A 14514-nucleotide genomic window follows, 5' to 3' on the forward strand; every position below is an offset into this window, starting at 1 on the left:
ATGTGTATAGTCCCATATGGCTGCATCAACCGCAATTGTAAATAAGGCCTTATGGCTCATTTACAGGCAGGTAAGGGGGCGATAAAAGTAGGCAGTGTCAAACACCAGCAATGATTGTCGCACATCTGAATTAACCATTTTAGCAGCTCTCCCTCAGAGCCCCCTAGAGTCCTTTAATTTTATACACCCCACAAAGCCCACCATCCAGCTCCCCTCCTTCATACCACTAACATAGACGCCAATCAGTCCTCCTCATACTGACACCAGCGGCACAGCAGCATTTTTTCCTTCCAGTGACAACATCAACACAAGGACATTTTTTCCTTCCAGTGACACCATGGACGAGGGGACATTCTTTTGTTTCAGTGACACCAGGAATGTTTTTTGCTCAGAGATACCACTGGCCATAGCCCCATATTTATGCACCAGTTTCAAACTATTCAGTTTGCTGCAGTGTAACACAATTGGTACTATTTTGGTACATGTCATTTACATTACATACATTGCAACCCTAACACCACTATTAGACCTATCCTGGGGAAGTTGGGGGGCACAGTTTGACATTTTCACCCTGGACACCTTATCTTGGCACTGACTGGCAGTATCCAAGGCAGTTCCCTCACAAACAATATAGGAAATGTGGTATGTTTAGGAACCCCTATATCCCTTTACCTGTAATATTGTTGTCAAGTTAAATTTTGAAGTATGGAAACCAAATACACACAGCACCTTATTTACTAGTGTGTGAATCAAAGCAGCATTTTCAGATCTCCATCCCTCTCCAGCAGAATAAAACATGCAGATACTGTATCTTTCACATATTTGGATGTTTGAAGTGAACACATTTGCTTCACTTCACTCCTCTATATCTCACTTAGCTTCAAACAACATCAGACACACAAAGTAAAATAATAAAACAAGGAATCAAGTTATAATATGAAGATCAGTTTATTATGTTGGTAGAAATCAATAGTTTGCAATTTTCAAAGAATATGATGCTTTGTAATAACACTGTGATTTGGTATTCATTTTGTTTTAGAACTGGTATCTGAAAGATGAAAGAAAGTTTATTTTACAAGATGCTGAATGTGCAGTATAATATAACAATAACAAAAACATTATTGGATTTACATAAATCAAGGCATAATAAACCAATTACTCACATTGAGAACAGCAGCCATCTTTATCCTAACTTTATCGGAAGAAGACCACCAGATTTTCCACCGCCATGAGCTTTGCCTTTACCACCCTAAAGCAAACATCATAAAACATGTTGGGATATTTTGATACCTTCCACAGTATATATATATATGTATATATATATATATATATATATATATATATATATATATATAAATTTAATATTTTATCCACTAGCATAAATACTGAGAGACTCACATACTAGTCTCCTGTAGTTTCCTGGGCAGAAATTACAGAGGGCTTGAAAGTAGAGAAAGAAGAGAAAGAAGAAGAAGAGAAAGTAGAAATAGAAGAGAAAGAAGAGAAAAAAGAAGAAGAAGAAGAGAAAGAAGAAAAAGAGTGAATCCGTCCTTCCCCTATAATTCAAGGCATATCTCAAGGCAAGTTTCCCCCACATTATGATAAGAAAGGCTTTATAGGTATCCATAGACATTTAATGATTATTATCTAATCTAAAATGGAACTAAATGGCAGAAATTATTCTTATACACCTTGTCACATCCGCAGACCCCTCCAGGGAAACATCATTTTCATAGATGGGATCTAATTGAACAATCTATATTATTGTTTTTGAGATAAAATTATGAAAAGTGTGCCTGCACATTTCTAGGTATGCAGAAATATAGCAAAATATTCAAAATGTGCAAGCTGCTTGATAAAGGAGCGTGCCCTCTGGTCAGTGCGCCTGCCCCGAAAGGTCATTGCTTCACTTCCAATGACACTGTTACACCGAATGCTGTGCTCCACCTGCGTTCCACCGCAGTGCACAGCGATTTTCTAGTTCCATCTTCTGACAGCCGGCTTCTGAACCTAGGAACTGGATGGCAATCACCTGCAGCACATGCTAACCGCTCCTGGATACCATTGCTTTGGACTACAGATGTGCCTTAATCTATCTTTTAACATGTGAGTGTTCATTTACACCATTGTTTACCAATAAATATTAATGGTCTGCGCTAAGTGGCGCCTTCTTTCATTCTTTTTTTAACCTGGAAAATCAACATTTTGTCTTGCATTCCTCCTGAAGAGCAGCAGTGTACTTTCTCTGCCTATGCACCCAGGTGCCTGCATCTTTATAGCTGTAAACTGCAGTGTGTGATCAGCTAAAGGATTGTGCCTCTGACTTCTAGTCTCAAGAGATTTTAAGTGAGTTTTGGTGAGGTCACTGTCCTGCTCACTGTTTTCCTTGATAGAGAGCATCTGAGGGCCTGCAATGTAAGGATCTTCCTGCCTTTTACATTTTATGGATCTTTGCTTCTTCCACCTGCCCTGCTGCTGGTTAGATATTTCCCCATCATCATCATCATCATCATCATCATCATCATCATCAGATTATCAGTCAACAGGTAGCAAGCAAAAAATAGGGTATCATATGTTAGCAATTGGGTGAAATCAGCTGTAATAGGCAATACTTATGACTAGTCATTTGCTCTATGTTTGCACAAATATTTCACAATTAAATCCTCTTTATGTAGTAATTTGAAACATGATTCAGTTACTCTTACCAATGCATTGACCAGACTTCCCAGAGTTTCATCCTGCAAAAATTATTAAAAAACAAAATAATCAAAGAATACATTATAGACTATACAACATAAAATTGTCCCCATATGTTTTATATACAGATTATTGTTCTAACTCCACTCCTTCCTACTCAATATCCTATATATAGTCCTTCATACTCAATATACTATATATCTTACCAGCAAGGCACATAAGAGTCTGGTCCCTGGTTCAAGGATATTCAGTTCATCCTAGAAAACAGATAAGCATACCAGGTCATTAGACAAGTTCTCTATTGCTTTTGTTTTATTAGAATTTCTCCTTCCATATACTTTGAGTTTGTACAGAGCTGCTTACCACTATTTTTAAAATTTCAAATACAAGCTGCTCAGCCACTTCACCAACTTGGTCCCCGATTTTTTCCTAAAAGGTCAACAACAAAATGTGCCTTTGATTTAAAAATACACACAGAATTCTGAATGACTGCACCTGTAGTTTTTTTAAATTTCCATCAATAAATTAACAACATTTTCAGAATATATTTTTTTCATATATTTTACGCATTTGATTTACCAGGAATTCTTCAAGGGTCAAGATTTGATCAACTGTGCAGCCTAGATCTTTCTGCAAAGATAGAGAACAATGAATGATTCATAGAAAAAATATTTCTTTGATGATCAATATAATAAATCAGTCAAATTGAAAGTATGGAATGATATAAAATACAAAAATCATATTATATATTTGTATATTATTATATTAATATATACACTTTCAAAATAACAAATGTAATATCTCTCTCTCTATCTATCTATCTATCTATCTATCTATCTATCTATCTATCTATCTATCTATCTATCTCATACATCTATCTATCATAAAACTGATGCAGCTTGTACAGCTATCTTAAGACTGGATTTCCATCACAATCCAAAAAACAAGGTGATTATTTTTCATTTGGATGGTAGGTTGAGTCATCCAAATGCTTCCTTAACCACTTCCATACCGGGCACTTTTACCCCCTTCCTGCCCAGGCCATTTTTCAGGTTTCAGCGCTCTCACACTTTGAATGACAATTGCACGGTCATACAATATTGTACCCAAACTAAAATTTTATCATTTTCTTCACACAACTAGAGCTTTCTTTTGGTGGTATTTAATCACCACTGGGGTTTTTATTTTTTACTAAAATAACAAAAAAAGACTGAAAATTAAAAAAAAACCAAGTTTTTCTTTGTTTCTGTTATAAAAGTTTGCAAATCAATAATTGTTCTTCATAAATTTAGGCCGAGATGTATTCTGCTACATGTCTTTGGTGAAAATAACCCAAATTAGGATGTATTTTTTAGTTTGTAGGAAAGTTATAGAGTTCACAAACTATGGGATATATCTGAATATTGATCAATCCTAAAGTACTGACAGCCATTCTAATTTCTTGAGGTCCAAGAATGTCAGAACAGTACAGATATCCCCCAAATGACCCTTTTTTGTAAAGTAGACAGTCCGATGTATTTCATAAGAGGCATGGCAAGTATTTTTTTGTCATAATTTTTCGGAAAATGAAAAAATTAAAAAAATTATTTTCACTATTTGTTTTTACATACTGTCACCAGTGCAGTACAGCGTCTTCATATAACTGGCAGTGATCAGGGACACTGACTGGTGACAGCATGAAAAAAATATATATAATTTTTAAAAAATTAGTTTTAATTTTTTTTATTATTGTTAATTTTTTATTAATTTTTTTTTCTTTTTTTAAAGATTTTTTTTCATATTTCACTATGACCAAAGTAGTATAATGTTACCATAGTAACATTGTACTACTATGGGGAAGTGATCAGTATTTTGTTACACAATTTGCTTATAACAAAGAAATACTTTGCTATAAGCAAGCATTTACCTGAATGACATCGATTCATTCAGGGTTTTTTTTTTTTTTGTGCTTAGCTGTGATTTGACCACGGCTAATCACATGATATGTGCATGTGATCGCTGTGACCATTCACAGCTAGACACTAGTATACAATGGATGGCATGAATGAAGCTATCCATTGTACACAATTGTCATGTGACCTGCTGTGATTGGTCACAGCAAGTCATATGGTACCAGCAACAGGGTCGGTCCTCAGATCTGTCATCGGCCGTGTCCGAGGTACACGGCCGGTGACAGATCGCACCGCTGTGCGGCTCTGCAGGCGCGCAAACTGCGCATGCCCAGGAGGGCGTCCACCCGGAACACTGAAGGATTTTGCCGGCCGCCAAACGGCCATTGGCCGGGCGGCTAATAGTTAATGTCCAAAGGGACAGCTATGACTCCAAAGCCAGAAAGCACAATACAACTTAAAGTGGTTCATAAGGCTAGACAATTTTTACCTTAATGCATTCCCTGCATTAAGGTACAAAATGTTCTGCTAGTTGTTTCACCCCTCATTTCCCTTTATCCTTATCTGAGTCCTATCTTGATCCAGCGCTGTGCCCGTCTTCAGCAGTGCTGGTCTCCATATCTTTCTCACAGGCCCAGAGGCTCAAAGACAGCAGTGGAGCTGCTGGTCAATGGATTTACATGGTCCAACTCAGGAGCAAGCCTGCGGGTGTGCCACCATAGGAAGGGGCTAAGAGCTTTGGAGGAGGTTCACAGAAGAGGAGGTTTGGACTGCTCAGTGCAATACCATTGACCATTAGATAACTGTAGTAAGGGTGGCCATAGTTGGATTGAAATCCAGCTAGTTCAACAGGACTGATTGAATTTCAGTCAGTGAGTGGCTGTCCCTGTTTTACAGAAATTAATAATTTTATCAATCAGTTGTGGTCACTGATCATTGTATTGTGACAACACTGAGGAACCATCCTGGAGACCTGATTTTTATCCTCCCCACTCCCATTCTATGAGTGGACAGTGAGTTAAAGAAGCACACTAAAGAGTTCACCTCTCTGTCACTCTGCTCTACCCTGCTATCAGCATGCCCCTTGCAGTGCAGCACAACTTGGCTTCTTTTTTTGCTTCTCCCTCTTTCAATCTGAGTACAGGGACTTCAAGAGGCTGACACCAGGTCAAAATCATTTGCTCACACAGCTTACCTTAAAAAAATACATTTAAGGTACAAGGTTTTTTACCTTAATACTGTCTCTGCATTAAGGTAAAAAACTGTCTTCATGTAGCTCCCTCCCAGCCCTCTCTAAATAGTTACCTGAATCTCGATCCAGCATTGTGCATGAGAGCAGCGGCCTTTCACTCCTCCTGCTGTCAATCACAGCCAGTGAGGAGAGAACATGGGGTGGAGCCAAGCCATGCTCTGTGTGTCAATGGACACACAGAGCCAGCTAGGGAGTGGGCACATACAAGCACCCCCAGAGGAAGCAGCTTGCTATGGGGGTACTTGGCATTGGAGAGAAGCCAGGAGTTCCATAGAGAGACCTGAGAAGAGGAGAATCCAGGCTGCTCTGTGCAAAACCATTGCACAGAGCAGGCAAGTATGGCTCATTTGTTATTTTAAAAAAAGGCTTTAGAATCACTTTAAGTCTGTAATTGTTTTCACGCCTATTTATTATTGTTTTCCTTATTATTTGTTGCAGTAAGCAGCCAAGATTGCTTTATTTGATATAAAATATAAATTGCAATCATTAAAACTGATCATAGTTGCATAATTACATAGTTAGTCTGGCTGAAAAATGACAAAAGTCCATCCAGTTCAACCATTAAAGAAAAAAAAAGTTTTAAACCTATACCCACAGTTGATCCAGAGGAAGGCAAAAAAAAACCCAGCAAAACATGATCCAATTTGCTCCTGCAGGGAAAAAAAAAACTCCATCCTGATCCCCTGAGAGGCAATCGGATATTCCCTGGATCAACTTTACCTATAAATGTTAGTATCCAGTTATATTCTATGTATCTAAGAAAGAATCCAGGCCTTTTGTGAAGCAATCCACTGAGCTGGCCAGAACCAACTCTTGAGGGAGTCTATTCCCCATTTTCACAGCTCTCACTGTGAAGAAACCTTTCCATGTTTGGAGATTAAAATTCTTTTCCTCCAAATGTAAAGAGTGCCCCCTTGTTCTCTGTGATGACCTCAGGGTGAATTATTAAACATCATTTAAGTGGTAAATACAATGAAACAATGAATGCAGGTAATTCAACATAGTTAAACATTTTACAAAATAGCTTATGACAATGTGGAGATCATATGTAAAATATGTTACCAGAGTCTCATGCAGTTCAACTAAGAAGTCCTTGAACAGCTTGTGATTATTTTCTTTCTGTAACAAAAAGGAAAAATATGTGCTTTACCACATTTTAATTAGTACCAAAAAGCATTTTTAGATGCAGGAATTGAGGTAAAATGTCTAAATTTCATTATACCAACATAAAGGCAAATCTAAACATGCATACCTGTCCTTGCTCGTACAAACATATCAATTTCCTCAGTGTTTCAAGAGTATTTTTAAGATCAGTCTGTAAATGAAATAATATTTAAATCATATTATGGCTGTTAATATACTATTGCAAGTTTGGTACAGACAAGGGGATTGATTTACTAAAGGCGACTGTCCACTTTGCAAAATGCAGTTGTACTCTGCAAGTGCAATTGCTCCAGAGCTTAGTAAATGAGGTAAAGCTTTACTTTGCAAACAATACCCAATCACATGCAAGAAAAAAAAACATAATTTCTGCTTGCACATGGTTGGATAATGGAAGTCAGCAGATTTTTTAAGTTGCCCCTTAGTGAAAAAGCTAGGTGACTAAAGAACCCAATTAAGAGTACGCCTACTGTAAAGGATAGCTAAACCCAAGAAAAAAATGTATCACTCCATAAATGTGGTGGCTGCATTAGGGTTCTTTTTTAGGGATAAGAATGTTTTCAGCAAGTGCAGAAAGTACTGAAAATACATGTTCATCTCACAGAAATACAGTGGCCTTGTCACTTCTTAAAGTGGTTGTAAAGGCTCAAGGTTTTTTACCTTCATGCATTACCTTTTGTGCATGAAGGTAAAAAACCTTCTCTGTGCAGCATCCCCCCCATCCCCTTTAATACTCACCTAAGCCCCCTCTCGATCCAGCGATGTGCACTGGAGTATCCACTGCCCTGGTACTCCCTCTTTTCATTGCTGATACAGAAGTGGGAGCTATTGGCTCCCACTGCTGTCAATCACAGCCAGTGAGCCAATGACAAGAGAGAGGGGGCGGGGCTGAGCCGTAGCTCCGTGTGTGACTGGACACATGGAGCAGTGGGTGCCCCCATAGCAAGCTGCTTGCTGTGGGGGCACCCAATAGGAGAGGGGCCTGGAGCACAGGTGGAGGACCGAGAAGAGGAGGATCCAGGCTGCTCTGTGCAACACCACTGCCCACAGCAGGTAAGTATAGACATTCTTGTTATTTAAAAAAAAAGGCCTTTAGGATCACTTTAAGATATGAATTGTAAGCCAATCAACCTGCTATAAACTACTAATCCTTTCATTCCACATGTAATGGAGCTGGCAAAAGGCAGACATGGATATTTGTAAATTTTCAATCCGATGTATCAAAGTGCACCCTCCATTCTGCTAGAGAGGATTTTCATAGAGATCATTACCTAGAACTAAAATATACCACCAGTTCCTTTTCTTGCCCTCTAGGTTACATTGTATAAGAGTGTGTCTAAATGTATACCTGAATTAATTTCTGCAGGCAATCTTTGGGGATGGTAGGTAGATCTTTCTTAGGCACATGTGCTGCATAGACAGAAAATTTATTAGAAAAAACACATCATTGATGATGAAGAACAGACATGTATTTGAGCAAAGTTTAAAAAAAGATCAAAAATGATTGTTATCTATGTTAATGTTGTTTGGGGTAAGGTGTCACTGCTAGGAGATTAGATTAATCTGTTACTAGGTGATTTTGCACTTTTAAAAATTAGTTATCTTGTGCATCTTCACCTTGGTTATGGACCCAGCCAAACCTTTGGTTGGATGGTGGAGGAGAAACAGCTCAATGTAAGGCCCTGTTCACACTGGCATTAGAAACAGGAATTTGGGACACATTTTTGCTTCTCCCTGAATGCCTGGCAAAGCAGCCTATGATGAACCTTATGGATAGCAGATAGACCTGTTCACATTTGAAAAATGTAGCATTTGCATTGCTTTTTAAATGCTAAGCTGAACGAGATTAAAGTATGTGTAATCCAAACTTTTTTCCTCGGTTTTGTATTGAATGGGGAAAGAATAAACCCCTGTAAATTTATTTTTTTCTTTTGTTAAAAAGATTTCCTTCAACTTCCTGTCCTGAAAATGCAGCAGAGAGGAAATCTCTACCAAATGAGAGTAATTCACCTCTTGTCATTGGAGACAGTGGAACATTGTTGTCACTGGAGCAGAAGCTCCCATTGGAGGTTTTCCCCTTACCTTTTGTTCTGGTGAAATTTTGGCTGTCCCATGCTTTTTTGTGTTAAGGACAATGGTCACAAGGACAAATATGGGAGTTGGGGGGGGGGGGTTATCTGAAATCTACCAGATCCAGCCAGGAAACTTACAGAAATAACATATTGGTAGGGGTTATAGTCCTTACCCTTTCTATCTACAACTCACTGTATTTGCAGCTTATTGAATTGCGTTGCAAAGGGGCCTATGTGTAAATGAGGTGATGTATAAAAGAAAATAAACATTTCCGGGTAGCTTGGCCATTTAATGTGCCATTCCTTTAGTAGCCAGGGGAGAAGATTGCTTTAAGATCTTTAGAGAACTGGATTTTCTATGCTTGCGAAGTAGACGAGGGAGCTTGCTATCTGCCTACTTCTTCCTATTAATTATTTTATTTAATTAGTGTTGTTAAGATCATTAAATGCTAAGATGCATTTTTTTTATCATTTTAATGCTAGAATGCTTTACTATACCATACCACAATCTCAGCATATACAGGATCATAACATATACAGATGTATCCACTTACCAGTCTCATGTTCTCCAAGGGCAGTATATCCATTGAGGCTAGAAGCTGCACAATTAAAAATAAATATGAAAATTATACATTGGCAGATCAAATATTAATAAAGACACAACCCACTAATATACAGTATATTGCTTCTTTGAAAAGATAGATAAGCAGATAATTAGTCAACACACCACATTCTTACTATTTATTAGCCAGATTTTAGTTAATACCCAAATCTAAACTGACACTGAATTCTTAAAAAAGTGATGGAAAACATAAAAGAAAAGAAACTTACCAAAGCAGTAGGTTACTGCCACAAATAGAAATGCAACTGCAGTCTTCATAATGGCAGGTCAGTCTTCAGACCAAAGAGGATAAGTAGATGGTAGATGGAGAAGATGTCTTAGAACAGCCATCAACTGCCACTGTATTTATACCCTACAAGACACATTTGTCATCACCTTATGAGGTGTCATCACTTCATGACATTAAATACGATCTCATTGTCAACAAGGGTTGTGAAATGTCCCCAAATCTCAAACTTTTGCAGTTGTTCTTAGGTTGCCTATTATTACGAAATAAGGACAAAAGTTCTATTCATTTTCAACTCTGGAAACATGGGTGGGTGTTGAATTTCATACACCTAGAAGGAAGTATTATTTTTTCACAATTTGAACAAAAATGTCAAGGAGCCATATATCTGAAATGTAATTGGAAAAAAAAACTTGCACTTTTATTTAATTTATTTCTGTATATTTTTATTTGTTTTTTTTTTAGGTGAAATCAACATTTGCAACAGCACTTTGCACAGTAAAGTGGAGTATGTCAATCTTTGTCTTAAAGTATATAAATAATAAACGTCTCTTATTTGCTCCCTTTTTATGTGTTACATATACAGTTGAAAACATTTTGTATTTATTTTTTCAATTGGTGTGTAAATAAATTGTTGATCCTGCCTGGAAATCCAGTGAATTCGTCACCTTGTCATCTGGTCTGTGATCTTTATTTCGGCCAAATTTAGGCCGAAATTGTAGTCTGCTACATGTCTATGGTAAAATAACCAAAATCATAATATATTGTTTAGTCTGTGAAAGTTTAGAGTCTACAAACTATGCTATTTATTTTTGAAAATTGATCACTCCTGACATACTGACTGCCTTCTCATTTGCCAGGACAGTATAAATACCCCACCAAATGACCATTTTTTTTGAAAGCAGACAGTCCAAGAGATTTAGAGGCATGGAAAGTTTTTTGAAGTTGTAATTTTTTTTGTCACAATTTTTTGAAGAATAAAGAAATTAAATAAAATCTGTTTTTATCACATTTTTTTTCTAAAAACCAGTGCATCGGGGATACTGGTGGTGACTGTATATTTTTTGTTAAAAAAAAATAATAAATTATTGTAAAATGTATTTTTTCATACTGTCATCAGAGTAGTTCAGTGCTACCATAGTGATGCTGTACTACTTTGGGGTGTGATCAAGATTTTTTTTACACCGTGTTTGCTTATTACAGTGATGATCACTGTAACAGAAATAATTTGAACTGTCATGACTGGCTTTCATTCATGACTCATTGTTTACTATTGTGATGCTTGATCAGCCCACAGCTATCACATGGTACAGGGTGCAGGATACCATGTGATAACTGTGAGCCAATCACAGCATCACAATAGTTAACAAGGTGTCATGAATGTAAGCCAGTTTTGCTTACATGTTATTTTTATTATGTGATCACTATAATCAGTCACAGTGATCACATGACACCCTGGCCAGGCACCAAGCACTGTAATCCGGAGGACATAGTGATCACAGGATTGCACCACTGCATGCCCTGGGGGGGGGGGGGGTGCCAGTGTGCATGTGCAAAGTGAGTTGGCGGTGCGTGGCTGAGCTTGAGAATTCCTCCCACCAGCAGTATATTTACTGTTGGTGAGCAAAAGTGTTTAAAGATCCCTGCCACAGTCAAACATATACAAACATAAATGATTTGCAAGATTAGTCCACTCATACATTATGATGCAGGGCCAGGGGCGGACTGACCATTTGGAAACTCGGGTACTGCCCGAGGGCCTGCGGTCAGTAGGGGGCCCCATGAGATGCCCCTGGTACCTTTTGGGCAAGGACACAGGGGCCCCATGATCCCCTATTGCCCAGGGGCCCCATGAGTTGTCAGTCCGCCCCTGATGCAGATAAAGGTACTGTATGGACAGAGTCACTTCCTGACTTTTTATGTCTCTTGGGGATTTAAGTAATGGGTACAAAGCTTGTGTAAGCAGAACATGGATTCTAACTCTTCTTGTTACAAATGGGGGTTTTCCTATTCCTCCTGACACATTATTTATATAGAAAATCAATAAAAATAAAGCAGGAACCCCCTCCTATAGCTGGCATAATGGGTGTACGTATTTGTAAATTCAGAGCTCCTTGATCAAGGCCTTACTGTAGAAGTCATAAATATTTTCTCTATTTTAACTTTCTAGCATTCACCCGATCCTTAAACATTGGCTATTGATCTACCCTTAAATGTTTCTGTTCTATGACACATTAATAGCTCATGTACTTAAATGCTGGGTTGCAGATCAATGCTCAGTCTTGCTTCAAAATTCCTATGCTGGCTATCTCTTTGAAGGTTTTGTGATTATGTAGTGATTCTGCATAACTTTCCACTAGATGCTGCTGACAGTATATATTTTAGCAGGACTCAGACAATGGCGAGAATACACTGTTATTATTCATATTTATTAAAGAAAACCTATTGACAAAAGACATTTTTAAATGTTAACCAGTCTTGTACTTTTTCATTTTGTTGCATTAAAAAAGTGCAAAACTGAAAAAAAAGTTTTTAATTCTTTGTAAATATCTTTGCAGTGCTTTGAACCAGAAACATAGTTTGGTGTTATTATAAATGCAAAAATGAATGTATCATTTTTATCTACAATAACACCTTAGAAAACAAATAACAGTGGTCAAAGTAGAAAAAGGTCCATTTTTAAAAGCTTTTTATATCTCTTTGTGTATAGATTGCATAGAAAATATAAGTTTTGGAAGACAGTATTACCAAAAAAAACTGTTTGTCCTGAAAAAAATATGTATTACTGTGTTATCTTCAAGTACTGTATATGTAAGCCCTCACCTTGTAAAACAGTCAATACAGTTTAAAATAGAAACTAAATGCAAAACATTTGTGTATACTTAAAAAAAAAAATACAAATACCTTTTTTTCCTGTTTTATAAGTGATCACATACCTTCGAAGGTCCTTAAGTCGGCGATATATGATTCGAATCGTGGCCAGTTCAGTAGGGACAAGATTCGAACCATGTATGGGCAGGCTGAATGTACTCATACTCAAGTTGATCAATTGATTAACTTGGATACAACCAGCCTGTCAGATTTTACATGCGATTATTGCTAGCAGCTAGGCAGGGAGGGGCTAACTGTGTTGATAGGGGAATCAAGAGATATTCTTTCCTGCAACTCATGGTTGCAGGAAAGAAAATCACTCCATCTGTGGCCGGCTTTATGCAGCTGAGAACAGAGAGTTGGGGGAGGAGAAACAGCTGTACAATGAACTTAACAGTGAATGACTGTGCGAGGGGAGGGGGGGGGATTTGTAAGCAGAAGTCTGATCATTGGAAGAGAACACACTGGGTTCCTAGCACAGCTAGAGAACTGACCAGGATGTGCTCCCATGCCTAGTGTAGTAAGGAAACAATACAAAGAGAATAGGATACTTTTTCTTGTAAGTGAAGAAAACATAAAAAAAATATCTGGACCAAAAAAAGCACTTGTGGAAAGGATCAGTGAAGGCAAGTATATGGTACAGCAGGCACATATCAGGAATGTGAAATGTTGGGTTTACATATTCTTTAAGTTATGACAAATATGTCACTGGATACATACATAGCAATTGCTCTGGTTCATAATGAGTACATATATTCGAGGACTGAGGTGAGGTAAGCACAATCATCTCATAATGATCACTGTACTTCTCCTAACAAAAAGGTCATCCTGTTAGCTGCAGTTTTAAAAAGTATTCAAAATTACTTTTGAAATTACAGTAGCATGTTAAATCTTATATGATATTTTAACTATTGGATTTACATGTACTTTAAGTAGATGGGGACAATTATAGAACATAACAACCCTGGAAGGAATGTTTGTGAATTTTGATTTTCCGACCAAACCAGTACATTCTGCAGATATATTCATTATTAGACAGTAAACATGAAGGAATTAACCATTTCAACCTCCTATAGTAGATATTTTTGTCTCTTATGGTTTTAATAATAATGTGAAACTGGAATCTGCATGTAAAGCTATGAGTTACCTGAAACAAATCTTTGTTCATTTTGATCGTTTTACATGGCTTAACATGTCCCTGGAATAACTCCAAAACCACATGTATTTCAACAGAAACTTAAACAAGTTCTGGCAGAACATTTCAGAATGCAAAATAGCAAATAAAATATATTTAGAAGGCTGACTTGGAATCTAAACTATGAATCATAAGAGAAAGTAGATATATTTATTAGACACATGTCAAGTGAGGTTTCTCAAATGCAGGACACGTTCAATCAAAAAATGACTAAGGTACCACACAGTGATCCATTATGCTCCCCAATCCGCAGATCCAATCCATCCTGTGGGGATCGTCGGCTTGCTTTACAGCTTACCTTTTTCGTGGAGCGGGTGCGGTGTCACCCCGTATAGGTTGCATGCCGACGATCCACACAGGATGGATTGGAGTCCGATCCATTATGCTCCCCAATCCATGAAAAGGTAAGTTGTAAAGCTGATGATTCCCGCATGGATTGGATCTGCGGATTGGGGAGCATAATGGATCGGACTCCGATCCTTTATGCTCAATCCGCAGATCCGATCCATTCTGCAGGGATCGTCGGAGG

The 14514-nt window shown here is 37.7% G+C and overlaps 1 protein-coding gene across 1 annotated transcript; it reads right to left on the reverse strand.

The window, feature by feature from the left end:
- Positions 1 to 929: 929 nt before the first annotated feature.
- Positions 930 to 12960, reverse strand: LOC149467806 (uncharacterized). The gene is made up of 12 exons (XM_089671159.1): positions 12856 to 12960; positions 9903 to 10045; positions 9626 to 9670; positions 8348 to 8409; positions 7091 to 7153; positions 6901 to 6957; positions 3277 to 3327; positions 3061 to 3126; positions 2904 to 2954; positions 2706 to 2738; positions 1164 to 1249; positions 930 to 1048 (listed from the first exon to the last, which is right to left on the reverse strand). Exons 2-11 carry the CDS (start codon positions 9949 to 9951, stop codon positions 1184 to 1186), a joined length of 543 nt encoding a protein of 180 aa, XP_089527285.1. The 5' UTR covers positions 9952 to 10045; positions 12856 to 12960; the 3' UTR covers positions 930 to 1048; positions 1164 to 1183.
- Positions 12961 to 14514: the final 1554 nt, after the last annotated feature.

This window comes from Staurois parvus, unplaced genomic scaffold (assembly GCF_062004578.1).
Source record: "Staurois parvus isolate SC_StPar_1 unplaced genomic scaffold, SC_StPar_1.0 ptg000099l, whole genome shotgun sequence".
NCBI lineage: Eukaryota > Metazoa > Chordata > Amphibia > Anura > Ranidae > Staurois > Staurois parvus.